The 22,831-nt window shown below is 40.6% G+C and overlaps 3 protein-coding genes across 6 annotated transcripts in view; 1 reads left to right on the forward strand and 2 right to left on the reverse strand.

Annotated features, from left to right (window-relative positions):
• Nucleotides 1-706: 706 nt before the first annotated feature.
• On the reverse strand, nt 707-13,497 carry gpr176 (G protein-coupled receptor 176). The gene is made up of 3 exons (XM_023414991.2): nt 12,545-13,497; nt 5,630-5,882; nt 707-2,927 (listed from the first exon to the last, which is right to left on the reverse strand). The coding sequence occupies exons 1-3, from the start codon at nt 12,771-12,773 to the stop codon at nt 1,691-1,693; spliced, it is 1,719 nt and encodes a 572-aa protein (XP_023270759.1). The 5' UTR covers nt 12,774-13,497; the 3' UTR covers nt 707-1,690.
• Nucleotides 13,498-14,745: 1,248 nt separating this feature from the next.
• Nucleotides 14,746-18,951, reverse strand: acot20 (acyl-CoA thioesterase 20). 3 transcript variants are annotated; one of them, XM_023414885.2, is made up of 4 exons: nt 18,829-18,951; nt 17,006-17,572; nt 16,713-16,915; nt 14,746-16,285 (listed from the first exon to the last, which is right to left on the reverse strand). In XM_023414885.2, exons 2-4 carry the CDS (start codon nt 17,460-17,462, stop codon nt 15,695-15,697), a joined length of 1,251 nt encoding a protein of 416 aa, XP_023270653.1. In that variant the 5' UTR covers nt 17,463-17,572; nt 18,829-18,951; the 3' UTR covers nt 14,746-15,694. The 3 variants fall into 3 exon arrangements, with proteins under 3 accessions (XP_023270653.1, XP_023270654.1, XP_087032390.1); XM_023414886.2 differs by lacking the exon at nt 18,829-18,951 and adding an exon at nt 18,785-18,807; XM_087176264.1 differs by lacking the exon at nt 18,829-18,951 and adding an exon at nt 18,268-18,715.
• Nucleotides 18,952-21,639: 2,688 nt separating this feature from the next.
• Nucleotides 21,640-22,831, forward strand: part of susd6 (sushi domain containing 6) — a 32,920-nt gene continuing 31,728 nt past the window's right edge. Inside the window, exon 1 of one of the 2 annotated variants that reach the window (XM_023415067.2) lies at nt 21,640-21,868. The gene's annotated coding sequence lies outside the window, so the exon portion shown is untranslated. The remainder of the gene's footprint in view (nt 21,869-22,831) is intronic. The other variant, XM_023415066.1, reaches the window with a different exon arrangement.

The raw sequence follows: 22,831 nt of genomic DNA on the forward strand, positions 1-22,831 counted from the left end.
AAGGTGGGAACTAGTCTGTGTCATACCGCTGAACTGTATCTGTTGTCAAGCTCTGAATGGCCACAGGAGCAACAGATTGTTGTTTGAATAAGCCTTGACTCAAGCAAGGTGGGAAATGTGAGCCAAGGCTGGTGTTTTCTTAAACACTCACACCACAGAAATCAATGATCTTCCTGTTTCATGTAATGCTTTGAAGTTCCAACAGCATTTTGGGCTTAATATTCTCTCTGCGCTGTAAATCTACCATCGCAGCTACTGTACACTGCAATTACTGTCTAATTCAACCACTAATACAGTCATCACTGGAGTAGATGTATGAAAATAAACATATTATTCATCTCATTCTTTTAAGTTGTAGCAATGGATATTGTTTCCAGTGAGGCGTGACTGCACAATTTTGCCTGATAACAGCATGGCTAGGATGCGGCATAGATTCTGGTTCTTTGTGGACATAGCAGGGGATTGTGGGTAGCCCCAAAGGGAGTTACGGCTTGACAAATATTTGAAGTGCAGCCCAGCTCTGTTTACCTCAGCCAAAGCTTCAGGACGAGGCTGCTACTATTGAATTATGCATCACAAAGAACACAGAGTCAACAGTGACAGTGTCCGAGTGGCAGAAATTTGAAACTGAAAATCATTTCACAGATTTTCTGATGACATAAAATGTGTGCTTTTATCTCTGCTCTTATTTGCTTTATTTCACAAATCGAACAAGCAATTGATTTTCAGGAAACCTGGGAGAAATCAATCAAATTTATCATGGGGGACTAAAAGATCTCCAATCTGGATGATTTTCTTTCTTTCTTTCTTTCTTTCCCTTTCCTTTTTTTTTTTTTTTTCCACATACCAGTAATATTTTTCCGTTTTTTGTCACACCTCGGGTTCCAGAAAACAAGTCTAAACACACAGTTAAACTCTGAAAATGTCACATTTTTAAAACATAAATTTGCATACTGTACATCTGCATTTTTCATCTTATGAAATCCACTTACATTTAAAATACAAATGATGACGACACCTACAACATTAGAAGAAATGCAAATATCCCAAAAGAGGGGTTTGAGGAAAAAAAGGGCCAACAAGGGGCCACTTCAACCCAAATACTGAAGTAGAACTTGGCAAACATGGACACTGAGATGTGTTCATTTACAGAGTGCAATCACATTATAACCATTTTACAAAATGTTTTGTTTGGAGGTTCAGTATCCTCTGTGATTATTTGCTGTGGAAATATATCATCCAGTATCAGTGCATCGCTCAGGATAATTGGTTCGTACAGTGTTTTCATTTAATTACTGACGCCAGCTCTCATCAAAAAAAGGGAGATTCAAAAAGGTATCTGCCCTCTCAATCATGTAGTCATTGTAGAAGTCTTTAATTATGGAATTGGATTGGACCAAGTGGCAGTGAAGTTGGACTGAGCAGACATATTTCTCACGGCAGTGTAAATATTTGATCAAATTGATTTTCGTCCAACAAGAAAACTGCAGCGCCTCAGGTATCTGGACTTCTACAGTGGCTACAACTACTTCTGAGAAAATCAGAAAAAAGTCAAAAGGTTTAAATTAACCAAAATAAACCAAGCATCTCACCGAACAGCTTGACACAGTAATATCCTGCCGTGGCCTGGTCGACCCACTGTAATGTGCAGTGGGTCCAGTGTTGCAGATCAGAGGCCAGCAGGAATACTTCATTGGTCCACAGTGGGAATGGTGCTGACCTTATTGTTTCTGCTGATCCTCCTTTCAGGCCGTGGCCTGGGTAGTTTGGTCTGGATCAGCTCCTCAGGTGTGTTACCCAGTGGAGGCAGCAGCCTCTTCTTGCTGTTCCTGGTCTCAGGTAACCACTGAGGAGGGAGCTCAAACGGTCCAAAACCAAACTGTGTAGAGTCTTCAGCTTCTGTAGGCGTGGCTGGCGCCACCTGTGACGAAGAGGCATAAGCACATGTGTGTACCGGAGAGGCCCGGGGTGCTATGATTGCAGGAGGGCCCTCTTTGGTGATGACCAGCCCTCCCCCTGTGCCCTGCAGAGGGTCCTTTTTGGTGATCACCTCCCCTCTGAGGCTCCCTAGTCCCAACCCGCCCTTGAGGTCCTCTTTCGGCCCAGTGCAGGTTCCTGATCCTTGAGAAGGCATCTCATTCTCCACATCCTCGTCTTCCTCCTCTTCCTCAGAGGGTCTGAAGATCTGCTGCTGGCCAATGTTGAACATCTCCAAAAGTTGGCTCCCAGAGCGGCCGGCTGTCTCCAGCCCCACCGGCTCCCCGATCACCCCCTCCGCTCCTAAAGAGGCCAGACCCCCAGTGCTGACCACGTTACGGCGACTGTAGCGTCTGTGAACCCTGGCCAGCAGGTCCAGCCAGCTATGACGCGCTGAGCGGTTAACAGACAGAAACAGGAGTGGGTTGGTGAGCAGAGACACCTTAGGGAGCCAGAGGGCTGTGAGATACAGTGAGATGGGCAGCTCCTTGGTGTCTGCCAAAATGGTGCGATAAACAACCAAGGCCCCGTAGGGGGCGCTGCAGGCAGAGAAAGCCAGCACCACAGCCAGAAGAGTGGCGTGTAGCTCGGCCTCTCGCTGGGACACATACGGGATGGAGATGCTGTTCTGGGGAGTCCTCAGCGCCGCGATGATCACCTTCTTCTTCTGGCTGGCACTGAGCGCTCTGCGGATCAGCAGCATGAAGAGAAAGACCAGGGCGAGAGGGAGGATCACTGTGGTGACGTTGTAGATCAAAACATACACCATGTGTCCCAGGGAGCGGGCGTGGTCGTCTGAGCAGGATGAGGTGACATACACATCCGTCACGTTGGTCACAGCAAACACGGGGAGACTCGCCACCACCGCATGAACCCAGATATAGATGACCAGATCTCTGGATCTTGCATCTGAGATCTTCCTCTCTAACGGGTACAGCACAGAGTAGTATCTACAGAAAGAAAGCACAGGTGTAAACAACAAAATGTATGATGACTGAATTTAGTTGAGCTTTCTTGTGCATGCTGACTCACTGTCACACTCCCATGACTTATTACTTATTGGGACACTTGAATAGAACAGAGCCATCCTTAATGTTAAGAGCAACACCTGTGCTTTTCTTACTGTGACAAGTGAAAATGTCTGCTGTGGAAAAGCACTGTTGTCTGACTACAGCGTTGCCTGAAAGCAGTCGTGCTGCGACGGTTTATGAAGATCTCTCTCTTTTTTTTGAGTATATTTTATTGGCATTTTGGGAGTCCTGAAAATCTTATATTAAAATACAAATGAACAAAGTGGAACTAAACATTTATGTAGCTAAAGATCCGCATAAATACAGTAGCTGAATAATCTTGCTCAGTACATAGATGTCCACATTTGTTTGTTGCCATACAGTTAATTACATAAGTGAAACTGTGACCCTCTTTCACTCAAGTAGAGCTTCAAGTATGTAAGTACATAAAACTCACTGCACTCACTACATTAGCTGCAATACTGACAAAGGGAGAAAGAGGTGCAGTTATTTTGAAGTATAATCTGCAGACATCAACTTTATCCTGCAGCCTCTGTAAAACAGTTACAGTGCTATCACAGTGTATTAGAGTAGCTTATTAAAATCATTTGTCAGCACTGGTTTGTGAGGTATTCTTCTATAAAGCGTGAAAATGTTCCATAAATGCTTCTGTAAAATACTTTAAAAACCCAACCGTGGGTGAAATGGACACATATCAGTTGAGAAAACAAAAAATGAAGGATAAATCTGCCATTTTTTTTCAATAGCAACTAATTTGAATGTGCTAATAGCACTCATAATCAAATCAATAACAAAGGTGGCTTTAATTTTTTGTTGACTGAGTTGAGCTTTTGAAATAATGCTATAACCCTTAAGAGGTGAATATTGAATGCTCCAATCATTTTATTGGAATGGGATGAAAGGATTTTCTCTCCCTTTATCTGTGGTGTATTACCTTATGCAGAGGTTGAAATCGTGTGGGCGTGTTTTTAATGTACAGCCACAACAGCATAACTAGATCTCCTCATAGCTAATCAGATAATATGGGTCTCTCACCCATGATTGTCCCTTAATCAAAAGCAAAACAAATCGCATGAAGGACTTTCCTATTTCCCCGGATAGTCTCTTCATCAGCACAAGCGAGTGTATGAGTGTGTGCGTATAGAAGCCTATAACTGTGCTGCAGTCTCAGCCTGCCGGTATATTCACAGCCTCGATTACTCTCCTTGAGAATTAATAATTCATTGGTTTAATAGCATTCTGCTTGTATGAGTTGCTATGGAGGTGATATAATCTTTGTAGCAGTGAAACCAAGGCTGAGATGAGGCTGCAACGACACAGCATCCGACTGCAGTCACCATAAAAAGAAGAAGAAGAAGAAGTTGCCCGACGGTCTGCAATGGACTTCACATGACAGTATTCACATGCTGGTTTACAATGCTGGTAAATCTGAATGAATTATACTTTTGTTCTCATGGTTTCTGTAACATGAGCAGTTGAATCGTGGAGGAGCTAGCTGAGCTAACGATGTGTAGCTTGTTAATATTGACAAAAGTTTTCAACATTTATCTTTATGCGTGTTGCTAGGCTGCTTTGAATGAGTTAAACTGGTCGCAGTCCAACAGGTGGAGGTTTCCTTCCATCTCATACAAATTGTCCTGTTTTAATACTACACATGTTTGCATTTTTTTAGACAGATTATGATATTTTTTTAGATTAAATATTTAAACATTTTAGTTTCATTCAGTTTTTAGACAAATATCAGAATAAGTTAAAATAAAAGGGCTTTCTCCAGGCTCTTTCTCTGGCTGAGAAATATATATGGGCTATATACTGTACATACACAGTTATATACTTATACTAGCTAGCTATATACTGGGTACATACACACAGAGAGAGGGAGAGAGAGAGACAGAGAGAGAGAAAGAGAGAGAGAACTGTAAATGAAAAATGTTTAGGTGAGGTAAACCTTGCTTCCAGGTAAGTAAGGGCATGATCAGCATTACTTCTAAAAGTGTGAGACTTTATGTAAGCAGCAGCCGTCTCCGGCTGCTTTTGGCTGCAGCTTTTAGCGCCGCAGGGAGACCTGGGACACGGCCTCTCAGCATGGCATACGCATGCTCCATCAATCGCAGACCCTTACCCTCTCTCATCCACGCCACAGGGTGTAGATGGAGACTGAAAAAGACACAAGCAACCTTCCAGAGTTTATTCCTCGTCTTGAGTCCTTCCTGCTCTGCTTGTGCAGCCCAGATATTTGTGCTCCATTTTCAGGAGGTGAATTACTTGAGCTGACTCAGCCAGGCAATGTATTGATAAACTGATCAGAGAACCATCCACTTCTCGCAAGTGGCACTTCCATATCCTGTGAAGTGAGTGGGATGTGCCCGCTAGCCTTTTTCAAACATATATTTCAAAGTCAGTAGGTCTGGCTACAGAACTGAAGTGAGCAAAAAACAAAACATCACTCATGCTACTCAAGGGCAGAGTGCTCTTTTGGTTTTCACCCGTTTTGTTATATACTAATTTCAAGTGAAAACAGCAATTATCTGTGACTAAAAAAAAGTTTTTTTTCCCGTCTACTTTAACTACGTGTGTAACATGAAAAGGATTTCACGTCAAACATGTGTTTCCCAACTGACCTGTCGAGTGCGATGGCGCTGAAACTGAGCACGGTGACGGAGCAGAAGAGTTTATGGAGGAACTTGATGGCCTTGCAGACCACCAGAGTGTGAAGCCACCAGCAGCAACGAGGGCTGGCTCCGAGCGCCACGTCGAAGGGAACGCACACCAGGCCGGCACAGATCCCCGAGCACGCCAGGTTCTTGATGAAGCGATTGGTCACAGATTTAAAGACATTTGTGCAGCAGGTGCACCACAACACTGTGGCATTTCCTGTGGGGAGAAAGGTGAAGAGATTTAGAATGAGATCAGACATAATGTTTGTTTTCTGATTTAGTTGGTTGCCTCTATGTATTTTAGGTTTTTATGATCTACTTACTTCGCTTGAGACATGCAACATAAACTAAAACATTTTATTTATTGAATAGAGTTTTGTAGCCCGGCAGGATGGCATGTCCCCATAAAGACTAGACTGCTGCTTTCATTTGTAAGACAACTCTGTAAAAGGACAAGAATCTAAATTTTCAGAAATGTTGATGCCGTTATTTTTGCCACCTGAATTCTGCCGTCATTGTTGTGACACGTCCAACTGAATGTGACTAAATAAAGAAATCGGTCAAAGTTGGAGGACACCACTCTGAGCACTAGTGTGAACACATCCTTTAACAACTAAAATATTTATAGAGGTTGAGCCCCTGGATTTTTCTGTATCCTCTCCTCATGGTTGTTTAGGTTTCCTCCTCTTTCAAAGGTACAGAGAGAAAATAGTTGTGTCGCCTGGAGACTCTAAATTGCCCATTGGTATGAAAGAAGGCTGACCGTCTGTCTAATCTCTGTGAGTTAGCACAGATGGATGGATGATTTAATGACATAATATGTTATAACACATTGGTGCCAAGCTCTTCATTTTACACCATGCACCAACATTAAATTTATTAACTGGTGTCATTAGCCATTACATGTTTAAAGCCAAACTGAACGTGCAGCTGATTAGCTCATCTGCACGTTCATGCTGCCAACCTCCTGCTCTACCACATCCTGAAGATGTTCTACTGGATTCAGACCTGGAGACTGGGGAGGCCCCTGAAATACACTGAACTCACTGTCATGGTCATTAAACCAGTTTGACTTTAGCTTTGTAAGATGGTGCATTAACCATGCAAGAAGTAGCCTGCATGGTTCAAGTCAAACCATGATTGTTGATAATAAGAGGCCCAAAGACCAGGCCACGTTTTTTCCAGTCTTTAATTGTTCGGTTTTGGAGAGTCTGTTTCCACTACAGCCTCAGATGTCTGTTCTTGGCTGACAGGAGAGGATCCTGATGTGGTCTTCTGCTGTTATAGCCCATCTACCTCGGGGGGTTGATGTGTTGAGCTTTCTGAGATGTTTTTCTGTTGTTGTGTTTTTTTGCACCGTTTTGAATGAACATTAACTGAAGCTTGTGACCTGTATCTGCAGGATTTTATAAACAACACTACCACACGATTAGCTGTTTGGATAACTGCATGAATAATGGATAATAATGAATAAGCAGGTGTAGGTGTCCCTAATAAAGTGCTAGCTGAGTGTAATTTTTTTTAACTTTAAGCTACTGAGGATTGAAATCACAAGGAGCTCTTTGCAGGGAGGAGAAATCAATTAAACCTGAACTGAGTGAGACAGCACACACTCGAGTGCAAGCAGGGAAAATGTGGCGTTTTTATGTTAAAATCCCTCCATAATTTGGAGCATCAAGAGAGTAATGATTGTTAATTAGGTTTAAACAGGTGAACTTTATACTCCCTGTGGAGCACTGACTGATGTCAGGTCACATAGAGACACGTGTGATACCAGCCTCTCCAAATGTAATTACCCGCAGCGTGTGAGCTGCACTCTCATTGTGAGGAACAGAGCAAGATGTTCTCTGGTGAGGAAAGCTGTTTTATTTTTTTATTTTTTTCCTCCAGTTATTTGTTTCTCATGTCTGTAAATGTTCGAAAACAGGCCACAGTCACTCTGAGAAAAACATTGCTCTTCTATCATTTGGCGTGCAAGAAAAAAATACAATGTTCCTGAAAGAAACTCTGGGGAAGATTAGATATAACAATCAATTGTTGTCGATTAGGTTATCGAGACATGAGAGGCATGAGAGCTTTTCGATGGAGCTGGAGGAATCTGCTTTAAAGGGAACACGGTGTGCTTAATGCTAGTTTCTTACTGTGCAGGATTTTGGTAACAAACTGTGTGACAGAAAACCACACAGTATTTCATATCTACTATTTCCTGGAAACCCTAATGTAGAGGTAATCAGTGATGAGGTATGCTCAGCTTCTGCTTTCTGTGAACTTGACTCACATTGGATAATGAGATTAGCACAGCATTACATAAGAGAGGATTTTTTTACATTCCAGCATGTACAGACTCTGCTATATTGGTATTGTAACTTATGTTACAATTATTAATTACATAATTATTACAACTATAATGGCTATCTATTAAGGGGTTGACGAGCCAACACCTTTTCAGTCTATAAAAAGAAGAAAAAATGATAATTATTATGATATTCTGTATCTATATTAAATGTTTTCTAATCTGGCATCCCTATGACTGTCACAGAAATGACTCATGATTGTCTTTGTATAAGAATGGAGGGGAAAAATACCTAAAATTGTACAAATCTCAGGGGATAAGGATGAAAAAGCAACTGTCTTAATCAAAATACAAGTGGTTATTTTTAACCTAACAATTTCACACATATAGATTTAACCACTGATAGTTTCCAGTGTTTACAAATCACTATAGGTAATAAGTCCGGTGCAAGATGAAAATTTTTGACAGGAGCTGCGAGAGTCTAACTATAGTACAGCTGCAATGGTGCGATGTCACACCTACCCAGCAGTTGCAATACAACTGACGTATGTGGGATCACAGTTTCAAAAAAGTATTTAATATTAGAAAAACACGTCCTGTTACTGGCATTTGGGAAAATTATCCACCTAAACAAGGACACATGGAGCTTCCTAATGTCTCTCATAAGAAGTAAGGTTTTGTGTTCTGAGAGATTTTATCATAAGCATTAAGGCTGGTGATCCTTCACACATCTGTGACAAAATCATCAAGTCTAGATAGACATTATGTAACTGCGAATGTAAGTGGTTTTTAAGAACATCTATAAAAATAAAAGTTTATTTGTGCAGAATCGCTTTCACAAACAAGGACAAACTAATAATAAGATGTGTACTTGTAAATGTCTTCATGCAGACAACATTGGGACCTTTTTTATAGTCAGAGCTTCCATTGCCTGTAAAACCACTTTGTCCTTTTGTGCCTAAAATACTCACCTGGCACTTGATGAACACCTTGGCAACCATTCTCACAGGAGCCAATGGGGAGAAAGAGCAAACACTAAACATGATTGCTTTTTTTCCACTTAACAAATGGCAGTCCAATTACAGGTAGCAGCATGAACTCACAACACTTTTCTTTTTTAAAAAAGAAAGGCTTCTTTTGTCTGCTTCATGAACATGAAAGTATATAAAGTCATTTCTGGACTGGTGTTAATGAGCTGTTATCAGTGACGTAGCTCATGCAAACATAGTAACATATGCTATTAAAATTCGAAGTGTGAAACATCATTAACACACTTAACACCTTCGTAGTTGCATCCCTGTGGTGCTGGGAGTATATTCTGGTTTGAATGAGAGACCTCTTTATGAATGGTAACCCACAGAGGAAGAGAGAGCCAGATATCCACATAGTTCACATAATTCCTCACAGACCTGATCCTTAGTGCCACACACACTGTGGCACATTAATCTGATTTGCAGTCAAACTTTGATCTGTACTTTATCAGAAAAAGTCTCTGCTTATTACTGGGAATGCTAAAAAGAATAGTTCAACATTTTCAGAAATATGCGTATTGATCGATAGCGCTGTCGTGTATGTCCATTAGATATGGAGTCAAGAGTTTTAAGATTTCACTCAGTGTAAATATCACAACGCTTCAATGAAGAACGGAAACAAGATGAGAAAGACAGTGTCAGACAATATAGAATATGAAGACTTTCCTCATCTTAAAGTCACTTCAACTGTTTACACCAATACAAAGTACACATACGAGCAATACTGTCACCCACATGCACTGGTTGTTGCCAGAGTGAGACCTTTAATGTGTAATGTGTAACATGTGGTTTGAATAACATGAGGTCACAGCTTCTCTTCACCTCTGCGTATCCCTGTGTGTCACGGACGAGGGAGGGACGTGAAGCGGAGACACACAAAGCATTTATTTACAGCCTGTAACCACTTTCTCATGTCTGTGCATCAGGCCTCACACTTGATCCGTGGAGACATTAAATACACACTTGAACCCTGACTGCATCTATCAAAGGTGTATCAAAGGTCTGGACACCTCAGCACACACTGACTATGGATATTTCCACAAGACAATTGCTGGCATCTTTCAGCCACATGCCTCCATGACGGAACCAACATATCATCGCTTATCATCCCTATTATAATAAGTGCTGTCTGAGTATTAAAGAAAGATATATCCTGCTTTTATCATAGCACAAAAACCTTTTTTTTATATCCTCAAAAGTGGCTTGAGAATTAAGCACACACATTTTTGAAGTTTGAAACCTCAAGTACCATCATAATTTTTATTATTCATTGCTGTATTCTCAGGGTTATTTATGTATTCATGGCAAGGTCGAGAGTTGGTTGCTGATGAATTTCCTTTTTTAGGTGCATTGGTTGTTTGAATAAAGACTGATCTTAAAATTAATTCGATATTTGATGCATTTTATTCTTAATTCATTCAGCGACAGTATTCTTGCGTTGTATAACTAATATACATGCACTCTGTGTCACTGGAAATGTAAAGTTCTCTCTTCTCCTGAGACAGAGAGAGAGAATTATTTCATTAGCAAAGGGCAACTTTTGCTTCAGTGCTCCAGGATCATGTCTGTGTTTTTTTACATGTTTAATTTACTTCATTTCACTTGTTGCTTTCCAGAGGTCGAGGTTACATATTGTAAAAACTTCTGCCTTAAAGAGAAATGTGCTGCATTTCTTATATATTTTACATTTTGAAGTCATATAAATTGGTTATTTGAGAAGAAAATAGATGTATTATATTTTTTCCAAGCCATATCTACACAGTATAGAGAAAAAATAGGTATTTTCAACCATGCTGCCAAAAGGCCCACATTTCTGTCATGCTTCCCCGACCCTGCCACATTACACTACAGAGCAGGAGGGGGTATTGAGTCACAGCAATAGTCAAATTTTTTTTGCCAGTCTTGGTGTCAATTTCACCATATGTCATCATGGTGAACAATTTGTGCAAGTGCCACAAAGTCCATGCTTTTCCAAACAGCACTACTGTGTGTGTTTGGTGCAGCGAGGTAATACAGCCACCTTTACGACAAACAACACATTCATATGCAGCGCTCATTTTAGGCAGGAGGATTATGTTTCTGGCTGCCGATGTGATGGAAGGGATGTCAAAGCCAGGACTGTGTGAGACTGAGGCGCAGTTCACACAGCTCCTTCCTCACTCTCATCATCATCATCATCTGCAGCAGCAGCAGCAGCAGCAGCAGCCTCTGCTTCTTCCGGCACCAGCAGGAACATTTGTCTCAGAGCCAGCACGGACTCAGGTTGAAAGCAGCTTCAAATGTGAACAGTAAGTGTTTGCTACTAATATTTGCCAATTTAATGGTCGAATAGGTAATATCAGCTAACACCTGTCAACCAATGTAACCGTCTCCCATTGGGTTGTCAACTTCAGAATAAACCTTTAATGAATGAAGGCACCAAATGCACCAGTCCATTGCTTCCTGTATGTTTTTCACATTAAAGGTAACTCCTTAATGTGATGCAGTTTGATATCCAATATTCAAGTTAGCTTCAAGCTAACTAAACACACAGAGACAGACAGACAACACACGGACACACAATTCTGAACAATATGACAAAACACTTGCACTTGGCCTCCAGTTCAGTAAGAATCTCTGGTTTGGAAATATGCTTTACCAACCAAGCTTAACTTAAAGTAATGTAAAGCTCAAGAGTCTCCTGCATTATATGCATGCTTTGTCCTTGGTGCAGTACACCAATATCCCAAAGCTTAAGTTTCTCTATAGAAGTGTGTCTGTATGGAGTCACAGCTGCAGTGCTGTAGTAGCTTCTGACAGTAACGTTTTCAAAAATGAGTATAGAACTGTTTGTGTATCTTGACTTCTTTATAATTTCACCATAACAGAAGGAAGTGGAGTGCACAGTGAGTCTGACCACTATTTGGAGACATGACACCTTGTCATTAAATTTAAATGATAATGGATCACAATCTTGGCAAATGAAGTTGACAACATGCTACAGTATACAGTACCCACTAAAGGGCAGACATTGGGCAGCAGTTGTTTACAGTTTTGAGTGGAGAATGCCAGAAAAACGGACTGCTGCTTCGGTTTCATCAGTATAATGTCAGATCTTTTTTTCCCCTAAAACTGATTCTTTTTGCCATGTTTTAAATTATGTAAAATAATCATTTACTTGTGTCCTATATCGGTAAGAAAAGCAAACCTTTAAAGATTGCCTAAACATTGTACAATCCATTCACATGTTGCATTACCCAGGACTATTACAGAGACACAATACTGCTTACTATTCACCTGAAGTCTTTCAGGCTTTGATGATTCGAAGACTTGTTTGTTGTTGCAAATTTCCTCAGTTATTTTTTTATTATTATTCTGGCACAAAGGATGTCCCCATAAGTTCCCCTGGCCCAGATCTGGGAAACAAAAGAGTGAGGCCAATGGAAACATGGAGAGTGTGAAGGTTTAATGAATAAAGCAGTTAAATAAAAGTCTACAACGTTTTAATTTGCCCACATATGGTGTGATGTGATGCTGGGCCTGCGTGTACATGTGTATGTGTATGCACAGACTTACCGAGCAGCGAACCTATGAGGATGAAAACCTGAATGGTGGTGGTGAAGTCCCGGTAGGCTTGCTCTCGGATGAGGCGCTGTTCCTCGCCCAGTCCGGTCCCCTCGGCAGGTGGGCTGCTGTCCCACCGGGTCGGCGGGCTCGAAGCGTTCAGGAGATCCAACCAGAGGTGGGATGCCGTGAAATTGGCTGCACCGTCCCCGACCGTCGGAGCCCGGCTCCCACTATCCATGACGGTTCACCCCGCGATCCTCCCGGTTTTTAAGAAGGCTGGCGGGATGTCAGCAGCCAGCAATGAAGAGGCATTGGGGTTGAGGATTATGATGATGATGATGATGTTGCCTTGCAGAAAAAAAAAAAGGGGGGGGGGGGGATCTACAGATTATGTGCTGAGGAGATGTCAATGAGACGGACACAGGTAGGCAAGGCGCCCAGCTGCCTGCAATGAGATGATGCTCTGTCAGTGAACATGTCTGATAAATTTGGAAAAAACATGGTGTAACAACCGCACATAATAGCACAGGGAAAAGATGGAAAGCCTAGGCTGGGTGCCCCTTCATGTCTCAATGCGGATGCATGGTAGAAATCATTCAGAGCCACTGAAATCCGTGCGCAGTGAGCGGCTGGTTGGACGCTGGTGCTCTCTGACACCCGGTGTACCCAAAACCACATCGGGCTGCGAAGTGTCCATTCCGGGAATGAAGCTTGCAGCACCGAGAACACACTCCCATCACCTCTCGTCGTCCAGAAGAAAAAATATTGTATCTGACAGGCTGTTACTCCTGCTGCCGCTGCCGATCGCACTGTCAGAGGCTGTTTATTGGTAGTCTGGCTGGTGTGGGGAGAAAGCAAGTGAATATTTCACAGTGTGAGGTTCAAGACTGGAGAGGAGAGCCCCTCCTCTTCTTAGAGCACCAAGAAACTCCACTGAAGCTTATGAATGACAAGTGTGGAGAGAGGGGAGTGTGACCGCATTACACCCTGATCACTGATGGTGAATATAACTTAGGTCAACTTCATATAGGTTGTCATCATCACCCAAAAAGAGTTAGTTTAAGAAAATATTCCTTTTAAAAGGAAAATGTTCAGGAGTAAAACTTATAAATTTCTGAAGCAACTGAGAAATCATTGTGATGTTTAAAAAGTTGGTTAAATTCTCAGGAAAAGGTAATAACTTGACTTTACCTGGTGGTCTTCGTTCACAATACTGCTGCTGTTGTCTTGTTCAGTCTGTACCCTCACAGCAGCTTGTGACATTCCTCATTCCATTGCTGAAAATACAAAAAAATAGGAGCGAGCAAACCTCAATAATACAAAACATTTTATCATATACTTTATGTTTTCATTAATAACTGAATCCACTGTAGTCTCCTTTGTGTAGTCCAAGGGCCCCACTGACAAGATCAATGGGTAAAAGCGTTAGAATAAAAAAAGACTGGGGTCAGAGGCTGCTTACTTTTCAATATATCTCTGAAAACAAAATGAAAATGTTTCTCGCTCTATCATAATAATACAGTACAATGCTAAAATGCATTCACTGCTTCCATTTTAAAACATTTTTGTTCAGTTCGTAACATATGTGTGGCATTTTATTTAAACAAAGAGGACAACTGTCTCAACAAATTGGAAGTCTTTCCTCCCTTGTGTGAGATGTCCTGCATGTCCACACCAGATTCGGTAGCGTTTCCATAGAGATGGACGTGGAGTCAGCGTCTTTTCTCCAACTTCACAATCAGACTCACTTCTTTTCTCTGAGGCAGGTTACACTGTTAATACAATCCCACAGGAAAAGGTTTACATCATCAAAGTGAATTCCCAAACCCTTTGAAACAGACAAAACCCTTCATGTAAAGAGATGTAAAGTTTTTGAACTTTGACATGGGAATAAAACCACAGCAGTGGGATTAATGTTTTCATTTCAAAATCTTTCATCATAAACGTCGTCCTCTCCTCTTCTGCTTCACATCGCACTGTATGAGAGAACACACACTGTATCTCTCATTAGGTGTAAGACACATCAGAGGTAATTGCAGGAGGGCCGAGCTGCCACTAGATGTCATCATTTGCACAAATGATAATTCACATTGATGGAGTTGATTCTGGGAGACTCACTGCTGTACTTAACTGTATTAAAATGATATTGATTGGTATTAGAGAAGGCTTTATTATCACAGGCTGTGATAACAAGATGATGCAACTGCTGATCAGCTTAGTGCATGACTTTAATTCACTGTGACCAACATTGTTCTTGCCATTTACAATCATCGTCCAACAGCCGTGATATCACAGTATTTATCAAAATAGCAAAACAAAAAAACAAATTTCTAGTATTTTCTACAGTTAAAATAGTGTTTTCATTTCATGTTTAGAGCTCGGCAACGTCTACTTTTATTCATAAGAGTATTTTTTCTGATAATTTATATCACAAAATCAATCCATGCAGAACAATCATGTTAATGTTCATTTGGAGGAACTGTGCTCCACTGTTCTGCTGAACATGTGGTGATCCCTCATTTTAACCCCTTGTTTTATATTTCAGTATTCTTGGAATTCATTTCTACACTATCATTTTGTGAAACAATAAAAAAATACGATGGCATCATCACAACACCGACCAAAGTCAATAAAATACACTACTGAATTACAGAGTAACTCAACTTCTATCAACAATACTGGTAATTCAGAATGTTTATACTGCATTTGGCACAGCAGCAAACAGTGTTATATACAAAGACCTTATCCATAATGATTAATAATAGTATCCAATCACACAGTGCGATAATCATTTCGTAGTCCATGATGTATAGGTTGTTATCTCAGCAGGCATTTTGTCCTATCATTGTAGGAAAAGCACAATGGTAATTAACACAAATAGTGATGGCTGTAGTCCATTTAGATATGTCACTGGGCTGCCTATAGTGGAATACTTAAATGGAAAATACCTTCTGTGAAAACTTCAAAATGTTTTTAAAAAATGATCTGTGTCTGTTTCAAGTCTAGAAAAGTCCAAAAACAAAAGGCTTTAACATAGAAATGCTCATACAGTCTAATTTAATACCCCTTAGACAAATTAATTCATTAGAAACTCAAGGCTAAGCATAGCTAAGGATGACCATTGTGGGATGCTTGATACACTTGATGCAGCATTGCTTGCTAACAAGTGCTCTTGTTGTCCAAGTGGCTCTTGAAGAACTCCTGGACTCTTTCCCACAGGTCCAGCTGAGCCTCAGAGTGGGCTTTTGGCTCCCCACCAAACACCACCGCTCTCCCTACTGCTGCATGAAAATCAGACGGACAGTAAGGCATGTGAGGGACTTCCAAAAAGTGTCCAGCTTTAGGATAAGTAACCAGCTGGAACGATTCTTTGCCATGATTTCTCAGTGTTGCGGCAGCCTGTTGTGCAAAAAAAGCACTGTTCCAGTTGTGGTCATCTTCAGAAGCAGCGAACAGGAACTGGCAGCTGGCACGTTCAATGGGAATCAAAGATGCCCTGTTCTTCTCCAAGGCAGGGTCCGGTAAGGCATCGCGTATATCTACAAGCCCAGAGTCTGTGATTTTAACATTCTTTATGACAGGGGGGAGTGCAGGGATTACAGTGTCTTTGTAGTGTAGAGGGATCACAGTATTTGCACTACAGCCATTAATAAAGACGGTTGCTGAGATCCCTGAGAGGAAAGATGACATGGACAAAGCCAAAGCACCGCTATGAGAGACTGATATGATGCCGATCCCAGGACCTTTGACCTGTACAGAGAGGTATTGCGTTAATAAGCACGTGTACCCCTGCCAGTATGTCTTAAGTCATAAAGATGTGATGAAATATACTTTTGAGCGATAAATAACGATTCCTCAATTCCATTCAAAAACCAGGGCTTATATAAACTGAGGCTGCAACTAACAATTATTTCCATTACCTATTAATCTGCCATTTCCTTTCTTAATTAATCCATTAATAATTGCATCTAAAAAATGTTTAGCTTCTGTCACAACCGAAGGTTTGTGTCATCAAAAGCCAATAGATGGCAAGATAGACACAGCAGATACAAACATGAGCATAAATCATATTCTCACTTCAGTTGTTATGAATTACTTGAACGCTGTTTGAAGATGTAAAACAGCAAAGTAAATATCAGACAATAGAGATTCTGAGATTATTATCTTCAGTACTAACCTCTGGCTGCCTCCTCAGATATGTTACACCCTCTTCAAAGTATTCCAAATCCAGGTTTGTAGGGTTTTTTGGTAAACCCTGGTAGCCATAATAGGCCAGTGCCAGAACAACAAAACCTTTATTTGCCAAGAGGCTGGCTCTGGGTTCAGTAAGCCCTCCACCTAAAGTGTACAAATCCACGATTCCAGGGAATGGACCCTTTCCTGAAGAAAAAAAACATTGATTTAAACACCAACACTGTTCCAGTTTTTATGTATATTTCTCAACTCTCCTGTAAGTTAAACACAACTAACCTGGTGGTATGAAGAGGACTCCTCGTATCCGGCCCTCTTGCACAGGTATTCTCTTCATCCCTTCTGTCATGTATCCTCTCTCGTTGGTTTCAGAGCTTAACAGCTCACCAGTCTCCCCACACAGCGCTGCTATCTCCACCTGTGTTGGGCTGAGCACATTCTTCTTCAGGAGTTTACTGTGTGGAGTGTCTGGTGCCATGGCCCAAAACAAACCCATGGGCTCCACTCCGGTGTAACTTCCTCCCAGAGAAGGTGCATTGCAAACATCCACCTGGCCAGTTTCATCTGCTTTGTACTGGGCAGAGGCCTTGAAAATCACCCCTCTGTCATCAACCAACTTGGACCTTAGTTCCACTGGTTTTAAAGGAGCAAGTCCCTCTACTTTTATCTGCACCATTTTATCAAACAGGCAACGGACGCTGGGGAGAATTTTAAGGCGGATCTGTGAGGAGGCCATTTTAGTTCCTGAAGATGGGAACAGTGACTCACCGTTACGGCCTCAATATCCTTTCCCTTTCTTAGGGCCTTTATTTCAGTCTTGTTGGTCCAGCTCTATGGTCACTGCATCTGTCAAGACAACCAAGAATTGAATGAATATCATAGATTTCACAAAAAAAATCAACTCTATATGTGCCTCAGCACTATCAAAATTGTTACTGACAAATGTTGCATTGGATTTTTCTTCTTCTAATTGGAATATTTAAACATTTATTTGATGCTGCACAAAATTAATTCAAGTTTTAAATGAAAACATTTATAGAACCTCAGTAAATCATCTCACATAACATAAAAACCCATTTTACATTTTTAATAAGCATAATCTTCACTCGTACAAAAGATCAAGTTTGCCCGTAAAACCTGAATTTTCTGTATTGTGTTTAAAGTGCCATCACTAAATGTAACCAGGAGCACTATACACACAAGAGACTGTGCATAAAAATCCCTGGAGATGAGTAGTTTCAAAAATACTAAAACCAGCCTGTCTGGCACCAACAATCATGCCACAGTCAGAGATCACATTTTTGATGTGAACATTAACTGAAGCTCCTGTCCTGCATCTGCATGATTTTACACACTGCACTGCTGCTATATGATTGGCTGATTGGATAACCGCAGGAATAGGTAGGTGTACAGGTGTTCCTAATAAAGTGCTCCATGGGTGTCTAAAGAGGAGATTAAGACAATTGCACGGACATTTTGAGGCAGGTAAAGCGTGTCTTTGTTTTTTGAAGGCCAAATGTAAACTGCGTTCAGTCACTTACCACCTTTCACCCAGATAATATCAACTCCGTGACCGACAATCACATGAGCAACACTGACGGGTTCAATTTGAAACAGACTAGATAAACAACATTAGCCATGCTATTGCCTGTTTTAGACAACGTGTTTCTGTAGCTAACTGAGAAATGCTTTGGGGGGTCTTAGGTTGATGGAGAAAAGTGCATTCAGGGACAGGGTAATGTCTAACTGGGTGAAAGGTCGGCAACACAGCTCACTGTTCCTTAGACGAAAGAGATAATTGGTTAACAGCCAAAACACAAGCACTGACTGTATTTTATGCATCCACTCCTGCATGTATAGTTTATTTAGCTAGCTAGTTAGCAAGAAAGTAAGTTTGCAGGTTTCAGTTTGACTATGGTCTTTGTTTTTGTTTAGCGCCTTTGTTTTGGTCAAACAAACGACCGAACGACAAAAGCGAACAATAATTTGAGCCATACTGTTAATGCCTGTTAAAAAGTATTATCTCCAACCACCCAGAAAGTGACAAAAAATTCAAACCTGTACAACAGTTAAGCATTATTGTGTACAAAAGTAGCACGTACCAAGCAGGCAGCAACTGGGCGCAACCACTTTGCTAAGGAAAGGGGGGAGTCACTATCAGCTGCTTCTCTTCTCCTGTGCTGTCTCTCTTACACTAGTAGTATGTCAAAATCGTCTTTTAAAATATGTGCTTCCTATAGAAATTAACGTTACTTTCAAATATGAAATAAAATTAATAATCTATCTATCTATTTTTAATAATTCCCCAACTAACGTTATCGACTCAGGAACCGATATATAGGTAGGAAGGTGATGCATCCACTAGATGTCAGCACTGGCACAGTATAAACACTGGGAAGGCTTGGCAGATGAGGAGCATTTCATCTATTTTCTATTAATCTCCTAACAGTATTTAGAGAATGCACTGGTCTCAATGATGTGGACACAGCAAATTAACAGCACTGTATGATGGGAAACTCATTTGCAGCATATGTGTTTTCTCCTTAGGTGAAGATGATATGATAAGATGTTGAACCACCTCCTTGCATATCATAATGAGCACAATGGTAGGACACTAGGTTCTGCTGCCTCTTGTTTATTGGATAAACCTGTGAGTGTCTTTTCAGAAACTCTTTACAGGACTCAGGGGCATGTCAAGGTGTTAATCAGTCTTTGGGCAGTGCCAGGACTTCAAAATCTCTTTTATCACAGACTTCTTTTAATGGAAAGGAGTTACGAAAATAATTTTTCATAGTCAAAGAGGGTAAATTGGGACAGGACATGGGTGTAACAGGAGATCGGGGGGGGCGGGGTTTAACTGGAACTGGAGAAAGTGAAAGTAGAAGTGGATTTAATAACTTAGAACTAACAAATCTGTCAACATCTGAATGTTAGTTTTAACTAACAGGCTAGTGATGTAATTTTGAACATTGAGGCATTGTGGCATCATTCTTCCTTAGTGTGCATTTTTACACACAAAGAATCACCTCTTTAGTTATTGTTGGCATATGATCTTACTCCCTATAACAACCATTGCATGACATGATTCATAGGACAATAGGCTACAGAGAATATTTAAAAGTAGAAGGAAAAGACATAAAGCTGTAAAATACAAATTCATTTACCATACTCAACATTAACATGAATGTAGTTTCTTCTGAGAGCTCCATATAGTTCACTAGACACTGAGGATAAAGGGCAGATTACTGTATGATATGGTTCTGGTCTCTAGTTTGATGACAGATGTTTGCAAATACTTTATGAACTTTATGAACCTACAGGAAGTAGGCAGGGATTTGAAAAATAACTGACTGCCTCTTTTGATGTGTCTTCACAGTGACGCACTTGGTTTAGCAAGGTTATAGTGCAGAGTGAACTGCATGAGAGATTTCACTTCCTTTCCCTGATGAGCTAGTGAAATTAAATTTTCCACACATTTGTTCTCATCTATCTTTAATTTGCCAGTGCAGTGTGTACATGTAGCACTATATTGTACATTATATAATCAGATTTACTAACTTTCTTTATGCAAGTACTGGAGTATAGATCTAATGCATATGTACACTGTGATGATGTACAGTACTTTTTCCAGTCACAACAGCTACAAAGAAAAACCATGTGAAATGTCAGAGAGGATAGAAAGACAAAGTCCTGAATTTATTTCCATCTTTGTCCCTGGTGTTTGAACAGTCCAACAATGTCCAACATGGCATTAAATGTCTGACATTAAAAAATAAATAGACAAAATAGAAAATAAAAAGCCAGAAAATGTGATTTACATTAGTAACCAATACAATTTTCAGGAGGCAGACATGGTAAAAGTATCAAATTGTAAAAGACCATGGTTGTAGGATATCAAGATGCAAACATCAGTGTAGATACAAACGCAAAACATATTAAAATATCCACAGACCAATCATCTTATAGCAAGGAACTTGATATAGTGACTCTTGAAAAAAAATATACATAATTTTTCTGTGCTTAGTGATGATTTGTCTGTAAATGTTTTTGTTTACATAAATGTCTACAAAGGTTTGGGGAACCCTTGGACAATATTTTATTGTTTCTTGAAGTGAAAGAGGTAAATACAGCCGTTGCAACAATATAACATTAAAATGAACCTTTCTTCTAATGTTAATGCACTGCTGCTCTCTATTTCATGAACTTAAAAATTAGAAAAATACAGTAACTCCAGTGTGTGAAAAGGTTTGGGCATCCTACTAAGTCAGCACTAAGCAACCCTGTGCCACAGGCTGCCATACAACCCTAAAGCAGACTATTTCAATAACATTAGATCTCACAGTTTGGGACCAGGCAGCGATAACTGGTTAGGGTTAGGATAAGGTTGGGTTCAGGTTACGCATCATATGACATAACTAGTTAGGGCTAAGGTGAGTTTAGGGTGAGGTTAAGGTATGAGGAAACGCCTATCAACGCCAACCATAATATTTTCACCTTATACTTAACAGGGTGCCCAAACTTTTACATATGCCTTCACTGTTTAATTTTTTAAGATAATGAAATAAAACCTTTTAGGGCATTAACATTTGAAGGGTGGGTCAATTTTTCATGTCTGTTTGCTGCAGGGGTTGTATTTACTTATTTTCACTTAAAGAAGTCAACATGATACGATATGTTACTTGCCCGGGCGTTTGCACACAACTGTCACTATAAACTAAATAGAGTTTTGATATGTAGTTAAGGCATTTGCAGTTTTTATTGTTCTATATTTTTATGTATTTTTCTTCTAGTGGATTCTTTTGTCTCCCCACCTAATTCTGTGCTCTTATTTTGAAGTCTTGTGGTTTGGCTTGACAGATTAGGATCCGCCCTTTTAACGAGGTAGCCATGGAGACCGCGCGAGAGCGAGGCAGCTGGTAGAGCCCTCACAGAGAGTGTTTCCGCTCACCTAAAATAAAGAGCTGACGAGCCGAGGACGAGGAACAACGGAGCAGTACTGACAGAACTAGACGACGAAAACATTATATTTTTTGTTTTATCTTGCCACATTCTCGTTTGGGTGTCTCCATCTGAACAACCGTTAATGCCTCGAATGTGAACGAGAGAGAGGGGAGAGGCTCGCTGCTGGTAACCTTTACGTTGGTGAGTCTTGTCTGTTTTTTTTTTTTGCAAGCTAAGCACAGATAGGCCACTACGAGATCTCCTGCTCTCTTCTTTACCTCTCCACCCCCTGCCTGTTTTGGTTCATTACATAATTATAAACAAAAATAAAATGTCGCAACGATTAATAACTTATCGTGGAGAATAATGAGTTGTCAATTTTGTTTATGTGTTGTTAATTAAGCTAACCGTGAGCTGTGACAAACGTTAATAACTGTTAACGTTTGGGTAAATGCTGTATTTTGTTTCTGTCAGGACTACCCTATAGTATTCAGCTGGATATATGTTTTTATCAGAGGGCAAATTCCATCATGACAAAGTGCTTAGAAATATATTAAAACAGAAAAACCGGTTTTAGCAGCTAGTCAGTCCTGCCTTGTCTGAAACAGCTGTAACGTTACTGTATTGTTACATTTCGGTCATGTGAACAATAATCGCAAGAGGTTCGCTGGGGTAGTTAATAAAACCGTTGTCGCATAATATCCGAATTATACATGGTGTATAACCATAATACTACCTGAAACAAAGCTCCAGCATTTGTGTGGGTAGCTATTTTACTTTGTTAGAATGAGGTTGCTTTAGGTTTGTCTTTGTTTTTGTCCATCGTTATGTGTGTGTGTGTGTGTGTGTGTGTTGGCAGCCCACCACACTCTTTGTTTAAATAGCTCGCAGTACAGTTGCACGTGTCGAAGCGTGTGACTCTGCTTTAAGGGGCTGCTATGAACACAGTTGACCACGTCTGGTACAGTTGCAGGGATGTTTTAGTGAGTTTTGATGGTCCCTTTCCTCAGATATTTGCAGAATACTGTAATTTCCCACTCCTGAGCTTTTGGTCCTAGAAAAGTTTCAGCGGTTTGCTGGGTTTAGTAAAAGATGACATTTTGCCATTGCAAAAGTCAGGGAAGTCCAAATGAGAGCTTTTGTTTATCATGAAACATACATTTT

Source organism: Seriola lalandi, unplaced genomic scaffold, assembly GCF_002814215.2.
Source record: "Seriola lalandi dorsalis isolate HSWRI2012SDOR001 ecotype SW California unplaced genomic scaffold, Sedor1 jcf7180002054544, whole genome shotgun sequence".
Lineage (NCBI taxonomy): Eukaryota > Metazoa > Chordata > Actinopteri > Carangiformes > Carangidae > Seriola > Seriola lalandi.